The sequence below is a fragment of the Marmota marmota genome, unplaced genomic scaffold, assembly GCF_001458135.2.
Source record: "Marmota marmota marmota unplaced genomic scaffold, marMar, whole genome shotgun sequence".
Taxonomy (NCBI): Eukaryota; Metazoa; Chordata; class Mammalia; order Rodentia; family Sciuridae; genus Marmota; species Marmota marmota.
The window spans coordinates 7,720,135-7,738,213 of NW_026000101.1; the positions used below are offsets into that span (position 1 = coordinate 7,720,135).

General features: G+C 37.7%; 1 protein-coding gene across 3 annotated transcripts in view; it reads right to left on the minus strand.

Annotated features, from left to right (window-relative positions):
* Nucleotides 1-18,079, minus strand: part of Slc44a1 (solute carrier family 44 member 1) — a 138,881-nt gene that overhangs the window by 93,239 nt on the left and 27,563 nt on the right. For all 3 annotated transcript variants that reach the window (XM_015492232.2, XM_015492233.2, XM_015492231.2), the window contains one exon: nucleotides 7,599-7,735. In XM_015492232.2, coding sequence (XP_015347718.1) covers nucleotides 7,599-7,735 — 137 coding nt within the window. The remainder of the gene's footprint in view (nucleotides 1-7,598; nucleotides 7,736-18,079) is intronic.

Consider the following 18,079-nt stretch of genomic DNA (forward strand, 5'->3'; position numbering starts at 1 on the left):
ATCTCTCTAAACATTGCCAAATGTTTTTGGGCAGGCAGAGGCACTCTTAGTTGTGAACCAATGGTTTGAACACCAAATTATTTGAAATAAAAATATATAAAGAAGAGCTAATGTATTGGGGGCTATTTTTTGGGCCATAAAATTATGTTTAATTTGCTATCACAAATGCATAATATATTAAAATTAGGCAAAAGATATAGTCCTTGAAATATGATGGAGAAAATTTTCAATGAGTAGAAAAACATCTCAATGCAGATCAGTTTTCATTATGAAAAACAAATTCTATTGCTTTGTGATGTCCAATGAATTTAATCTCTCATCCTCTAATTAGAAAACTATATATTTACATGCTGGAAGAACAGGAGACAATTTTCCTAATTTCAATTTCTAGTAACCCCCAAAATCCAGACATATTTGCAATTTCCAAAAAGTACCATCTATTAGCTAGCTGAGGTATGACATTACCTGTTAGCCATTAGTGGCACATCCTGGGTACACAATAAATATTTGCTAAATGAATTAATTTTGAACATCTATGTGCAAGACTTCTACTAGGTATTGTGGAGGACAAGGAAAGTCTAACTTTACTATAACTCAAGCTCCTTAAATGTGGGACTGTACCTTATATCTTTGGCATCTTTAATAGATACTAATTGTTGGAGGAAGGAATTAGTTTAAATTATATTATCAAATGTAAGCGTCTCCCTGCTACCCTGCTTTCTTTGACCTGGAGGAAATTAAATTAATTGTTATAATTATTCATTTATAAATGTTTTCAAGTCCAAACTTTTGATTGACTATGCCAAAAAGAATCCATGCTAACTCTGTGGTTTAAGTTATATTGTTACTAACTGGTAAGAAAAAGGGCAATATACTGATGATCTATTGATGTTGACTCTAAGCCTAATGACTGGATAATGATAACCGAAAGTCTTACTAGTTCTCACAAAAAGCAATTCTTATCTGAATGGATCATATAATTTGTCAAAGTTTTAAATGGCCAAAGCAATGATCATTAATGATCAAACTGGACAGTCATACTCAAAATGTGAACATGGGCCAGATGTATGCCTGTAATTGCATGCCTGTAATCTCAGTGGCTCGGGAGGCTGAGGCAGGAGGATCGCAAATTCAAAGCCAGCCTGTGACTTAGTGAGGCCCTAAGCAACTCAGTTAAGACCCTGTCTCTAAATAAAATATTAAAAAGGGATGGGGATGTGCTCAGTAGTTAAGTGTTCCTGGGTTTGATGCCTGGTACTAAAATAAACAAACAAAAAAGCCAAAAAATCAAAAAGTGAACATGTCCAAATGGCAGTTCATAAACCTCTCAGAATTCTACAAAATATAGTACATTAAAGAAGTATTCTCAAATGGTACTGCTTTTTCACTCCTATAAGTGAGATGCAAACAAAAGAAAAATAAGAATAATGGAAAAGATAATAAGAATCTCATGATTAGTATTTGCACCAACTGAGAATATGCAGTCATCCTCTAACTCATAGGTTATGTGCATTTATTTCTAAATCACTGGTTAGTATTTAGATAGCAAATGGAAAAGAACAAAACAACACGCAAAACATCTGGCACAGTGCATGGTACATAGTAGGCACCAATAAATGACAAGTTGAAACAAAACTCTGGGCTTAAATTATCTAAAATTCAGATGCAGAATTCAGAATAATGGGGATGATAGTGGACTACTGACCAGAGGTGGTGGGCCTAACCAGAATTAGAGAGGAGAGAAAGAAAGAATTGCCGGAACTTGCACCATCTCCCCTTCATTCACCACCTGTCAAAGCATGGTTGGGTTGAAACCAAAATTACATATAAAGCCAAAGTCAGCTTCAGAAGGAGGGGGATTCATTCCCTCCCCCCCTACAATGTATGTATTATTTAAGTTTTCAAAATTAATGATTAAATAAAGGAGAAAAGAAAACTGTTCATTAGAAACTGGAGGGAAAGAAAGTGAGAGTGAGATGACATTCATGCTCTCCTGAAAATAAGAACTCAGATGGGAGCTCTTACCAGATGGTTTCAATTTTCTCTGTAGGGCATTAGGTTAGCAAAGAGGATGAACAAGAGGGCTTAAGGGAAGAAAAGGTATGAATAATCACTTGGAGAGTGTGTATAAGAGAGATAAATGAGTGAATAGGATGAATTATTTAGAGATGAGTAAAAAAGAACTGATTTCAGAGCAATTCTGGTTGGATTGAAGCTAAACAATTTACCTGCTGGTGGCAACTCACACGGATACAGAATTGAGGACAAAATGTGTTGAGAGCATAAGAAATTATTAAGTGGCAACAGAGATGAATAGGGAAATCGAGTCTATCATTTTTTTCAAAAAAAAAAAAAAAAAACAACCAGTTATGGATATCTACATTGTGAGCTCCTATATGAGAACCTGGATATTCAGAGATAAATGGAGCATAATCCTGCCCCCTGAAAATTTATACATGACTGCAGAAGATGATAAAGAACTGAAAGAAATTTGATACTGAGTCCTTATGGTACTTGACAACTTTGATTTTTTTTAATGAACATTTTTTTATTGGTTGCTCAAGACAATACAATGATCTTGACATATCATATATTTGATTCAAATGGGGTATGAATTCTTATTTTTCCACGTATACAAATTGCAGGATCACATTGGTTATACAGCCACGTTTATACATACATCCATACTAGTGTCTGTTGTATTCTGCTGCCCTTCCTATCCCCCCTTTTAATGAACATTTTTAAATTATTTTCTTTTCTAGCATCAAGTTTATGTTATTCATGTCATATATGAATTACGAACCATAAAACCAAAATGTATACTTGTTGACCTACCACCCAACTCAGTCTAGACTGTATCTTTATATTCATCTAAGTTCTTCTGCCCGCTTTCAAAGCTCTTTGTAGAAGGCAACATCTCCACAAAACTAATCTAATTTCCAGCTTTTTCTTCTGAACTCTATTGTAGTCAGACATACTTGACAAAGGCTTTCCCATAAACTCTATCCAAGAAACAACTCCACTTTCTTGTCAAAGAAACGAAGATTTGAGGGAACGTTTTACTTGCCTAACAAATGTATTTCTTTTAAATATTGCTATAGGACCCAACAGCTTCCCCTTATAAAATTTTCAATAATTTCTAAAGATAATAAAAGTTCATGTGAATGGATGTTGGTAAGTGCTAAAAAGTACTCTGAAATGTTGTCATGGAAACTTGAAATTCTTTGAAAAGGATTTATATTGTATTTTCATTGTGTTAAGAAAGAAACATATTATTTTACTTTGCATTTTAAAATCAGGTTTAGAATTAGCATATAAAAAGTTACTACCTCACCCAGTATCCATTTTTGTTAAATTATGGTAAAATACACATAACATAAAATTTGCTGTCTTAACCATTTGCAGTTGTACAATTTAGTACATTGTATACATTCACATTGTTGTATAACTCAACCCAATACACAGTGACTTCCTACTCTACCCCCCCACCCCCCATAGCTCCTGGCAACTGCTATCCTACTTTCTGTCTCTATGAATTTGGCTATTCTAGGGCCCTCATAACTGTGGAATCCTATAGTACTTGTCCTTTTGTGAATGGCTTATTTCCCTTAGCATAGTATCTTTAAGTTTCATCCATGTTGCAGCATTTTTAAGGCAAAATAATATTTAATTGTGTGTGTATATCACATTTTCTTTATTAATCTGTCCATGGACATTTAGGCTGCTTCTACCTCTTGGCTGTTTTTGAATAATATTGCAATGAACATACATGTGCACATATTTCTTGAGGATCCTCTTTTTTATTCTTCTGTATATACACTCAGAAGTGGGACTACTGGATCATATTAGTCCTATTTTTAACTTTTTAAGGAACTTCTATACTGTTTACCATAGTTGCTACACCATTTTCATTACCACCAACTGTGCACAAGATTTCTAATTTTGTTATAGCCTCATCAACACTTCTTTTTCTTTCGTAACTCCTTAATAGATATATTATTTGCAAATATTTTCTCTCATTCCAAATATTTTCTCTCAACCCAAATATATGGGTTGACTTTTCACTGTTGATTTTGTCCTTCAATACGTTTAAGTTTTTAATTTTGACATGACAATTTTTCTAATTTTTCCTTTGCTTCCTGTACTTCTGGTATCATTTAGTTCCATGCAAGTAATGATGAAATCCAATACCATATAAGTTTTCCCCTATGATGCTTCTAAGAGTTTTACAGCTGTAGCTCTTATATTTAGGCTCTTTCATGGACTTTTAACTAGTTTACCTTACAGATTTGAAAATTTCCCACTTAAACCTGAATCATCCCTCAAAGACACTCCTCTGAAATTAATAATTGAGCCTTAAATATTTTAGATAAAAAGGCCTCTGTATTTTCTAACTATTTCTGTTAGAACCTTGGCTATAGATACCAATAAAAATTACCTGTTCCTTTTCAATCAACTTGTACTTCAAATAATGGAAAAGATAAGTTATAAAGATCAGAGGAGGGGAGCATAGTTAATGTAAAAAGCAGAGAAAGAAATCTCTCAGTGATAAAGGTAATATTGCAACTAAATTTTACCAGGTCCAATTTTAAGTCACCAATTCAAAGAAACAGCAGAGGTTCTTTGAAAAATTAATTCAGAAATTCCAACTTGGATTTTTTCCTAAAATAAGATAGGTAGGCCTCCACACCAGAAGCTCCCTTTCCATTTGAACTATACAGCTTTTCTACTTGCCTTTTGAAGTTACCATCCTCTACTATGTGCTTCTTGATGCTGTCATTATTTTTTTATACTGAACTTACTGGTTTATTTTATACACAGCAACTCCAAAGCCTAAGGGTGCTTTTGTAGCTGGGCACTGATTTAAGAAGTCTGTTTTCTGAAAGAGTGTTTATTGATTAAAACTTCTTGAACACTTACTTTATGCAAAACACTGTGGGAAACGCAAAGCTGCAAAACACACCAGGAGCATCTTCTTAAACTAGACCTAAATAGACCACACTCGGTATCAGTTTCATTTGGGAGGACACTGGCCTGTGGGCAACACAGGCCAACAGGAAGGCATGGGTCATCTCTCCTAAAGGAACCATCAAGCAAGGCCATATAACTGAGCTAGAGGTAGCTCTTGCCTGGCCCTTCAGATGACAGCTAAGTTTCAAGATGCCAAGGCTTACATCCAGTAGGTTTGAGAGGGCATGTTCAAAGCGGACAAGTTTATGATTATATCAGAGTTTTGATTGCCAGTATAAGACATATAGAGACTTTTGTTTTTCACCACTGATAATTTCTGAGCAATGGGTTGGTGTTAATTAAAACTCTAGCAACATCGCATGAGAGCAATACGTAAAGGAGTTAGAACTAGACAAAAATTGGAGGCAGAAGAATAATGGCAACACCAGCAGCCAAGACCATTTTTTAGCAACTTGCTATTTTCCATACATTGTTATAAGTATTCTTTCTCCATATATTGACTTACTATAAAGATCCTAATGAGGCACATTAGGTATATACATTATCCCTGCATCACAGATGGGGAAATTGAGATATAGAAAGGTAAAGCCAACTTGCCCAGAGTCTCACAATTACTAAGCAGAAGGACCAACAGTTGAACCCAAACAATCTGACTTCAGAGGCCATACTCTTAATATACCACCTCTCAGGGCTGGGGTGGTGGTTCAGCGGTAGAGTACTCGCTTAGCATGTGCGAGGAGGCCCTGGGTTCAATCCTCAGCACCACATAAAAATAAATAAATAAATAAGGTATTGTGTCCAACTACAAGTAAAAATAAATATTAAAAAAAAATACCACCTATCAGGTATATTGATCTACTCATAATGTGTAAGAGTTTGGAAAAACCCTTCAGGAATAACTCAGACTTCCCTAAGAAACCTGATAATGATAAAGCTGGTAGGTTTGGAAAAAAGGCTTAGCAAGGCAAATGTGGGGATATCATGTGGGGATTAAAAATGAGATCTTAAACAGTATTTGGCACCTCTTCACTCACTGCTTATCACATGCCCAGTATTATTCATGCACCATCTTATTTAATCTTCATAACCTATGAGGTATTATTTTTTAAAATACTTTTTTATTTTAGTTGTAGATGGGAAAAATACTTTTTATTTTATTTATTTATGTGTGCCGAGGCTTGAACCCAATGCCTCATGAATGCAAGACAAGGCTCTACCACTGAGCCACAACCCCAGCACGGAGGTATTATTTTTAATTCACCTTTTTTTCAGATTAGGAAATCTAGATTCAGAGAAGCTACCACTCATTACAGAGCCAATTAGTGACTGAATCAGAATTGGAATCCAGATTCAAATCAACAGCATGCCCTTTCTACCATCTTATGCCTAGGGCATGAAGTGGTAGCCCAGGAATGTTGCCAGTCCTGCAGCTCCAGAAGGCCAGCAATCCTATCCCACCCCATCTAAGAGATGCAGGAGTCTTGCTGATGTGTGCATAGCTATAGCCCCAGGCTGCATCTCTACCCAACTAGAGTTACACTGGGTGAATACAAATCAAGTCAGCTGCTATCCAAGGAACCAAAAACAACCTTGAATTTGGGAAGGCCTGAGGAGTACTAAATACAAAACACAATCATGAAACTCAAGGAAGTTCAAAAACCTGGGCTTGAGGGGCCATCAGCACCCTAACCCTCCAAAGTGGTTTAAACAAAAATTCTCTGAAGATAACTGAAACAAGCTATTTGGAGCTGAGGATAACATATTTGAAGGTAAGAATCTCAAGGGAACAGAGCTAGATTACATAAAACTGTCTCTTCTGGTTTTCTCAGCTAATTCCCATACATTTAACCTCAAAGTTCCTCAAACCTATTCTTACAGAAACAGTCATGACATAATGTTAAATTTAAAAAGCAGAACACAAAGTTATATGTACACTAACACATTGAAAAAAGAACTGATGGAAGACTTTTGATTTTTACTTTATACTTTTATCTGAAATTTTCAAATTTTCCTTTTCATATTACCCTGTTAATCACAGGCTAAAACACACACACACAGGCCCAAACTGAAATACTTTTAATCAACACTTGTCAAGAAAGGAAAATATCCAAATTTTACAGAGTAGTCTAATAATTTCCAAATACTCATCAGGCTATATATCAAAATCACCTGAAGCATTTATAAAAAACACAAATTTCCAGAACCCAAAGACCTACTCAGAAGTTCCCCAGCAGGGGCCTAGGAATCTAACAAGAGTTTTGTCTTGTTTTTGAGTAAAGGTGTGAAATAATCTATGGTGTGGTCAGTTTTTGCTTTTTTACTTTTTGAGATGGAATCTTATTATGTTGCTCAAACAACCTGGAACCTCCTGCCTCAGCATCCTGATAGCTGGGACTATAGGTACACACCACGGAGTATGGTGAATATCTAGAGTTTTAATAAGCTCCCTAGGTTGACTCTAATATTTTTTAATGAGGAAATCCAAAATTACTTCAATTCTTTTTCTTTTTAAGGTTCTTTGATCACTTATTTAATGTCAGGACAAATTCATATGGGAATGTAAAGACATAATATTTAACAGTGAGATAAAGGATTGGAGTGTAGATGTAGATGGCCTAAAATCTCACCATTCGTCTCTGCAAACTTCTGGACATCACTCAAGGTTTTCAATTCTTGTCTTGGACATGCTGCTACACACAGTGCTACAGACTTAATCTTCCGGTTTATCAAGTCCAGATTGCATGGATCCAAAAAGAACACATACCTAAAGCGTGGAGAAAAAAACTGAGATATTACTTCACAAAACACATTCTATTTCACTGTGTATTTGATTAAGCCTAAAAGCAAAGAACATACTCTTTCACAATAAACATTTCACTAATCTAATCATCAGTAATTTTTAGAAAATAACCACTTACACATATAAAGTGGGAATGGGGTAACTGAAGGACAAAGTTTTCAGAATGTATTTTTCTAACAGTAACATTTTTGTGATGTGTGCATATAGGTTTTATCATGAGAAATTATCTATTTAGTGGTCTCATTTTGTCAAACTTGTACTAAAAAATTTACTAGAATATCCCAATACAGCAATGACATGAATTATAGTTTTTATGCAAGCTATAAATGCTCCTTAATTAATTCAGTTAATTTTAATGATCAAAATGAATATATATAGGGGCTGGGGTTGTGGCTCAGTGGTAGAGTGCTTGCCTAGCATGTGTGAGGCACTGGGTTCTATCCCTGGCACCACATAAAAATAAAAAAAACAAGTAAAATAAAGGTATTGTGTCCATCTACACCTAAAATATATTTAAAATAATGAATATATAAATATGAATATGTGTATATAAATTAATATGTACTGAATTGATTATATAAAGTTGAATGGAAACAGGAAAGATACACCAACATCTCAGTCATCTCTAGGTGTTAGAATAAAGTGATTTTGATTTCCTTTCTTTTACTTTTCAGAATTCTCATTTTCTACAAAGAATGCAAATTACTTTTGAATTGAGATAAAGGCAATAAATACTATTTATTTAAAAGGTCCATTACAGATAGACAAAATAATCCCTCAATCCTAAATAATTCCCCCTGGATCTTGGACATTTGTATTTTTAAAAAGGGAAGATTAATTAAAAGTCACAGGACAATAGATAATTTTAATGTGATAAAGCAGAAGACATGACAAAGATTACAGATGTTATCTCTTGCCCAAATTGAAAGTGAGGCCAGAACACTCTCAGCTGAGAGAAGCAAGGATGGAGGGAGGGAGTGTCAGAAGGAAGGCTTGAGTAAAGAACCTCCATCCACAGGCTCAATTCTACTGAGTCCTTGGAAAGTTTTATAAAATCGCGCCATCTGTCATAGTCTTTACCACAATGTAACTCAAATCTGCAACTGGAAATGTAACCGGATGTATGAATTAGGCAATCACTTCTCAGCTTTCTGGCTATGATCAAGTGAAGAATAAGGTGGAAAAACTGAGAAGCAAGAAGAATAAAGCCAATGTCTGTGCTAGGATAGAGGCTATAAAAGAAAACCAGGAAAAAAAAAATAAAACAGTTAAGTAGAAAAAGTGGCAGGGCACCAGAGAGGCCTTTGCACACTGCACACTTCAGTGCAGCCAGGGGACCAGGAACCCAGCAAGAAGGGCTGGTAGAAACTATAGTATAAAGCACTAAACCAAACAACCAAAACAAAACCAAAAACAGTCACCCTCTTAGCGACTCCAAAACCATTAATGTATTAATGTTCTACATAGATAAAAAGAATGCAGAGGCCAACTTTTCTCCAATGCATATTCTTGGCACCTTTGTCTAATGTAAGTGTAGTTTTGTGGGTTAGTCTCTGTGTCCTCTATTCTGTACCATTGGTCTAAAAGTCTGTTTTGGTGCCAATATCATGCTGTTTTTGTTACTAGTGCTCTGCAGTATAGTTTAAAGTCTGGTACAGTGATGTCACCTGCTTCACTCTACCTGCTAAGGATTGCTTTAGCTATTCTGGGTTTCTTATTTTTCCAGATGAATTTCATGATTGTTTTTTCTATTTCTATAAGAAATGTCACTGGAATTCAAATTGGAATTGCATTAAATCTGTATAGTGCTTTGGCAGTATGGTCATTTTGATAATATTAATTCTGCTTATCCAAGAGCAAGGAAGATATTTCCATCTTCTAAGGTTTTCTTTGATTTCTTTCTTTAGGGTTCTGTAATTTTCATTATACAGATGTTTCACCTCTTTCGTTAAGTTGATTCCCAATGGTACAGAATAGAGGACACAGAGACTAACCCACAAAACTACAATTATCTTCTATTAGACAAAGGTACCAAGAACATGCATTGGAGAAAAAATAGCCTCTTCAACAAATGGTTCTGGGAAAACTGGAAATCCATATGCAACAAAATGAGATTAAACCCCTATCTCTCACCATGCACAAAACTCAACTCAAAATAAAACCAGAAACCCTGCATCTAATAGAAGAAAAAGTAGGCCCTAATCTCCATCATGTGGAATTAGGCCCCAATTTCCTTAATAAGACTCCTGTGGCACAAGAATTAAAATCATGAATCAATAAATGGGATGGACTCAAACTAAAAAGCTTCTTCTTAGCAAAAGAAACAATCGGTGAGGTGAATAGAGAACCTATATCTTGGGAGCAAAACATCAGATACAGCACTAATCACTAGGGTATATAAAGAACTCAAAAAGCTAAGCACCAAAAAAACCAAATAACCTAATCAATAAATGGGCCAAGGACCTGAAGAGATACTTCTCAGAAGATGATGTATAATCAATCAACAAATACATGAAAAAATGTTCATCATCACTAGCAATTAGAGAAATGCAAATCAAAACCACTCTAAGATTTCATCTCACTCCAGTCAGAATGGCAGCTATTTATGCATACAAACAACAATAAGTGTTGGCGAGGATGTGGGGAAAAAGGTAGACTCATACACTGCTGGTGGGACTGCAAATTGGTGCAGCCAATATGGAAAGCAGTATGGAGATTTCTTGGAAAATTGGGAATGGAACCACCATTTGACACAACTATCCCTCTCTTCAGTCTACACCCAAAGGACTGAAAAACAGCATACTATAGGGACAGAGCCACATCAATTTTTATAGCAGCACGATTCACAATAGCTAAACTGTGGAACCAACCTAGGTGCCCTTCAATAGATGAATGGATTAAAAATGTTGCATATATACACAATGCAATATTACTTAGCAATAAAATCATGGCATTTGCAGGTAAATGGATGAAGTTAGAAAAGATAATGCTAAGTGAAGTTAGCCAATCCCAAAAAAAACAAATGCTGAATATTTTCTTTGATATAAGGAGGCTGAATCATAGGGGGGTAGGAAGGGGAAGCGTGGAAGGAATAGACGAACTCTAGATAGGGCAGAGGGATTGAGGGATTGGAGGGGAATGGAGGGGCATGGGGTTATTAATAATGGTGGAAGGTGATGAACATTATTATCCAAAGTACATGTATGAAGAAATGAATTGGTGTGAATATACTGTGTATACAACCAGAGATATGAAAAATTGTGCTCTATATGTGTAGTAAGAATTGTAATGCATTCCACTGTCATATATAAATTAAAAAAAAAAAACATAAATCCTAACAACTCTAAAAAAAAAAAAAAAGAATGCAAAGAAGCCAGAAAAGGAATGTGGTTTAGAAGTGGGATTCATGGACAGTTTCCATGCTAATGACAGGAGGCAGTAAGGGCATAGAGAGAAATGTTTCTGGCAACCTTAGGGTAGAAAAAAGCATTCTCTTACTAATTCTCCTTCCAACTATCCTTTGCACCCAATTGAGCATGTCCGTGCCTGGGTGTGGGTACTATGAACTGCACAAAACCAGATTCTGGACAGGAAATACCCAGGTCCTTGTGTAGGGAGTCCTAAACCTTTGAATCAATGACCATTGCTAACACCAACACCACTATTAATACCATTAACAATAACAGTAACGGTAGCCAAATTTACTGTGTACTTACGTGGTACAGTGTACCATGTGCTACACTGAACTCTTCACATGTATCAATGATTTTATCCTCACAATACTGTGGTGTGTCTTTGCAGGTGGGAGTTGAGGTGGATACAAGGTGGGGGAGAGGAGTACAAAGTTCTAAGTGATGAGCAATGCCCTGAGAAGTGTCTGGAGAAATCACACGATTGTAGAAAACCAGGCTTAGGGAAAAGGAAAAGGACAGAGGCTGCCAAGGCCTTGCAGCTGGGCTGAGGCTCTCACTGACAGCCTCCTGAGAACAGAAACACTCATTGTCCTGTGGGCTTCTGCCTCCTTCACTGCCAAAAGTGCCCCCACTGTATTTATGTTCCACCCTAAGACACATTCCCTGATTTACACTAGTGACTGAGCAGCAGCCTCACACCATGCTTTAGTTAGACCAACCTGAACTTGCTTTGGGTTCTCTCTCTTGAGATGGGATCTTGCTAGCCTTTAACTTGTGATTCTCTTGCCTCGGCCTCCTAAGGACTGTGATAACAGTCACTCACCACCATATTTATCCTTCTAAGCCTCAGTTTTCTTTTCTGTAAAACTGTACATGACCTATGTCAGAGTTTGCTAAATGTTATCGATAATATATATATAAAGTACCTAACATATACTCTGTGATTCCCATCATTATTAAGAAAACTACTTGCCTTTCACAAATTTTACATTTGATAGCAAGGCACTACATTCAATAATTTCTGATAGGAACATAAAACAGGACTACAATACTAATATTTAGTCTTCATTTGAAAGACAAATCTGCATGGAAGTGTTTATGACTGCTAGGTTACTAACCTTAATGAGAACTAAGTAGTCCTCCAGAACAGGTCCAGCACAAGGAAATAAGAAAGGAGGATGAGGGGAATTCCATAATGACTATATAATAATGTAAAACTAACACTGCGCCTTTTTTCTTTTTGGTCCTAGAAATTAAACCAAGGGGTGCTTAACCGCGGAGTCACATTCATATTTCCACATTAAATGGAGAATTGTACAAAGGATTCATAAGTTTTAAATAACTTTTACTATAGTATATTGTTACAACTGTTCTATTATTAGTAGTCAATATTTTAATCTCTATCCATGCCTAATTTATAAATTAAATTTTATGAAAGAATATCATATACATATAGGGTTTGGTACTATCCATGGTTTCAGGAAGTCTGCCTAACATCTTAGAATGTATTCCCTGAAGATAAGGAGGGACTGCTGAGTGTAACTAAAACTATGAATCAGTGGTTTTCAACTGAGAGGGTAAAAAAAAAAAAAAAAAAAAAACAGGTAAAAAAGCCACAAAACCTTCTAGAAAGATTTATCAAAACCCAGCCCAGTTTCAGTCCCACCAGGCAAATGGTGGGGACAAGGATGGGCACATGAATTTTGCAAAAGCTTCTCAGGCAATGCTGATGACACACTTTGGCCTCTCTGCTGCATCCCTCCAATATAGCAAACCAATGTCAGAGATAATTCATAAATATAAGTTAAAAGCAAGTTTTTCATTGCTGTTCTCAGTGGTTCTTTTACTAGACCTATTAAAAACAATAGCTTTGTTAAGTTTCACATCCTTTAGAGGAACTGCAATAAAACAAAATACCAAAAGTAGAAATGAAAGCAAGATGGGAAGCAATATTAGAGAAAAATACGCCAGAAACTAAACAGCCTAGATACCTGAGGACATTGGCACGCACAACACGCACACAGCACGATAGCATGATACACAGAACGCATTTGCAAAGGGAATTGCAAAACACCCTAAGCAAGCATTGAACTGAAAAGTTAGAGGGAAGTAGAAAAAAAAATAGACCAAAGTGCAAAGCCAACATACAGAGGGTAGCAAATAAGGCATGTAAATCTACATTATGGTGGAGGTGGCTTCTAGTATTATTTGAAGGAGATAGAAAATAAATTCACTTTAAATTGGTGATTTTGAAATACAAGAACAAATTATGTCCAAAAGGCAGGAAAAGAAGAAATATCTAAATAAAACATTCTGTCTACATAATGAACAAGAGGACAGATGCACACGAGATGAAACAAAACAATGAGGCAAAAGGAGGGACACAAAAGCTCAGAAATAGGCACAAGAGCCACTCAAAGAGGGGGACTTCTGAAAGGCACCTGTGTGCACAGCAAGAAGGTAAAACTAAATGAATGACATGATGCCAGAGAGGGCTCAAAGCTAGTTTAAAGCTGGATTTTGCTTTTAATTTCGTCGCTGAAGAGAGGAGAAGGTACAGAAGACTGACCAAGAATTCACTCTGAGTCACAAAGCATCTTAGGCTCTGTCCTTACAACATCCTAATCCAACAAATGAGGGAACTGATTTAGAAGTCAGGCAACCAACACGAGGCCACATTAGCTTGACTGCTGGGGAGACTGATTCCCAAGTATTACTCTTTCCAATTCAAATTAGAAAGTGAGAATACATGCAATGGAGAGTGATCTGGGGCTGATTAAATCAGCTTACTCTTCTAGGATGTCTGAGCAGACAGTCCCACCTGGATAAGATGCAGGGCTCTGCTCCAGGTAGGACGACACCCGTGATAAGGATTAAACCAGATGACGTGAAAGGAAAACATCCCATTCATTCAACCAACATTACTAAGTATTTACTCCTGCAGTAAGGCCTTTTGACAAAAGGTTCATAAAACAGTTTTTGAATGCAAGTAACTTATAGTCTAGAGAGGAAGAGACAAAAATATAATAATCATTTCGAAACCATGCGATTCATGACAAGGTCGAGATGGCAGTGGAAACTGTGTAGCTCTGCCTGGACAGTAAAGGGTTAGAGGAAGCATTAAGAAGGAGGAGGCAGTATCTTAGCTACATTTTGAAACTGAGTGGGAATTTTCCAGACAGATGGGGAAGGGAGAACTCCAGGCAAAGGAAACTGCATGCCTAAAAGCAGAGAAGCATGAAAGAGCATATTTAAGGAACTGCAAATGATTTGATAAGGTCGACTATAGGATGAGGCATCAAAGAGCTATGCACCAAGGAGAAGCAGGAAGAGAAGAGGTCGCCACCCTCAGACTCTGGAGGATCTTACAGCTCTACCCCCTTGGGCGACATGCACTCCTCACATGGCCCTGGCACAGTGATGCCCTGGTAAACCCAGCCCCTTGGGTTGAAGGCCAGGGCGGGAATGGCTGGGGCGCAGCAGCACTGCTCCAGAGATGAGCCTTTGCCATTAAACTGCCTCCTGCTGCCATGGTAACTCTCTGCGGCAAGGCTTTTTGGAGCAAGAGGTGGCAAGCAGATACTGGGTCTGCTGGCCGCCTCCTGCCGAATTTGGCTGCTCTCCTCTCTAATCAGGACGGAAGCACTGCAGCACTGAAGCTGGAGAGCTGGATGAAAAGCCCTCCATCATCTTCTGCTTTAGTGATTCCTGATGCGTGTCTTCCCCGAAGGGGAATAAAAATGGAGTCTGATCATTTTTCCAATTATTACCTCATATCAATTTACAATTTATAGCTCCTTTCTACAGAGTATGCTGCCGTTGTGAATCACATGAAAGGAAAAGCACCCGCAGTCTAGCAGAGGCTTCTGCTATTACTAACTAGAGGTTACAGAGAGCCCCAAGAGGCTACACTCCACCCACAGTGGATTCTGCACAGAGAAGGCCTCTTATTTCCTGGGGGTGGGAAATGCCAGCAAGGCAAGTCCAGTCATCTCCTCTGGGGTGGGACTCAAATGCCCATGGAGAGCTGTGTTATAACAGGAGAGAGCTCCAGGGCCAGCACAACAAAGTCAGTAAAACCCAACTAACCGCAACACATAATTAACTTAAATCCTGTTGGCCCCAACTTTCTGGAACAAAGCTAAGAAACAAGTTGAGAGCAGCAATTTGTCTTCAAAATAGTAACTGCAGGGGTTGAGGGTGTAGCTCAGTGGTAGACTGCTTGCCTAACATACAGGAGGCCTCAAGTCCGTCCCTAGCATCAAAACAAAACAAAAAGCCAACCAATACATCAACCCTAGACAGTGGCAGAGGGAGTTGTACAATGTTCGCAACACCCCCAGCCTGCATGAAGCTGTGGTCTGAATGTTTGTCCCCTCAAATCTGTACATTGAAATTTACTTGTTGCTGCGATGGTATTAAGAGGTGAGACCTTTAAGAGGTACTGCCCTCATGAATGGATTAATACCATTATCTGTAGAGTGATTATAGGAGTGGGCTCCTGAGGAAAACTGGAAGTTTGGCCCTCTTGTGCACACGTAGGCATGTTTATTCATTTTTTCTCTCTTTCTCACTCATTATGAGATGCCTTCTATCATGTTATGATGCAGCAAGAAAATCCTTATCAGATGTAGCCCCTTCATCTTGGGACTTCCCATCCTCCAGAACTGTGAGTCAAATAAATTCTATTGCTTATAATTGACCTGGGCTCTGGTATTCTGTTATAGCAATAGAAAATGAACTAAAACAGACCAGAGAACATAAAGAGAGGAGGATTGTGGTAACTGGAAAGCTTCATCTATTTAGGCTGATGACAGGGATGTCATCACTGTGTCCCCCATCCTGAAGAAAAGGCAGAAATCTCCTGGGGTTGGGGGAAAGTACCACAAATACTAAGAATGAACCTTACCAATCCCCAAAGAATCAAGTGAAGCTAACTGGCACCACAGCCTCCTTTGCTAGCATTTCTCTGGCCCTTGATTTACAGATAACTGCTAAGAAGGGAGAATTTCATAGTTCCTTCTGGTAGTTCAGAGCATCAACAGCTGAAAACAAGTTCAAATAGCAGAGGACCCCCAGGGATCAGATTGTGAAACAACACTCAGAGAACATTTGTTTCTCTCTGACCTTAACTCCCACTGGTCTCCCCTAGTCCCCTTTCTAGTCCTCAAACTCTTTGGCACACACCTTGGGGCCTTTGTACCATCTGCCTGGAATTTTCCTTTTCTAGAGAGCAACAAGGCTAGTCCCTTACTTCTTTGAAGTCTTCCTCCAAAATTGACCTCCTCATTGAAGACTTTGCTGGCTACTCTGTCTAAAAGGCCAACCCTCTACTCTGATGCGCCTTCTCCATCTTCCCTGTTTCATTCATTTCTCCTCAGCACTTTCATTTACACACTGTGTATTTTACTTATTTATCTGTTTATTATCTGTCTCCACCAAAATGTATGTATATATGTATATGTCTCTCTCTCTCTCTCATAATATGTATTTTATATATATATATCTCAGCTTCAGAAAGGCAGGGATATTTGACTACGGATCACTATATCTTTAGTGCCTAAAATAATGAATGCCTGGTACAATGAAGATGCTCCATAATCATTTAATGAATTAATAAACAGATGGTAATTGTACAAAATTTTCTCAAGTGAAGCTGAGGTCAAGATAAAGTTGGTAATAAGATATTTTAGGTAGAGAAAAAAACTCTCTTTTATTCAACAGAAATTTATTAAACACCCACTCAGCCAGATATAGGATTAAGTAAGCACTAGAGATAGAATGATAAATAGAACCATGCCAGCAAGCATCTTGCTTCCCAGCATTCACAGTCCAGAAGTTAAGGAGACAGCTGTAAACCATGTGGACAGACCCTCAGATGGGTCTCGCGAATGGAGACAAGATGCCCACAAAAGAAATATCTAAAGCCAAGATGTAAAGAAGGATAATAGTTCGCCAGGTATGGAGGAAAGGGGATAAGCAGGGACGGAATGAGCCCACCAGGGCATAAAGTGAGAGAAAACAGGGCTCAGCTGAGAAAACAAGAAAGATCAGCATGACTGATACGTACTGTGATGGAGACATGGTGGCTGGATGAGAGAGCTGGAGTGAAGTTGTCTAGGGCCTTCTAAGTGCTATTAACGGTGCTGACAAGTTTAGAGCCCATGTTAAAGATGCTGAGAAGCTGTTGGGAGTTTATCAGCTGCAATATGCAGAATGAACAAGACAGAACATAAGGAGACTGGTCAGGAAGCTACAGGATTTCCACCAAGAAATGAGGCCTTCAATCATTGGTGGGAATAGTAACAAGAAGGAACAAATTTCAAAAGATTGAAAACAAACAAACAAACAAAACTTGATGACTGATACATGTAGAGGACATGGAAAAATTAAGGATCATGCTTAGTATCAATTCAGACCAGGGTGGTTGGGGTGTTCTGGTTTGGAATCCCATTCTATTAAAAAAAGGGGAGGGGCGGTTTAGAAAGGATAAGAAGATACAAAGTATTTGTAGTATTTGTAGGACATCCAAGTAGACCCAGACAGTTAGCTATAGTTCCTAGCAGAGAAACCTGGACAGGGATAGAGAATTTGGATTGCTCAGCATATAAATGGTAATTTACACCTGGAAGTAGATGAGGTCACCAAAGCAAGTATGCCGCTGAGATTTCTAATCCGTGACCCTCCTGAAATCATACACAGTTTGACATGTATTTTCCTCAAATGAGAATTCATATTTCACAGTTTTGAACCAACTGTCAGTACCAATGAAAGACATTAAAAGGAAGACCCCACCCATACACACACACACACACACACACACACACGCCAAAGATATACAAACAGAACAAGACAAAGGCAGGAACTGAAAAAGCATGGGAGAAAAATGATTTTT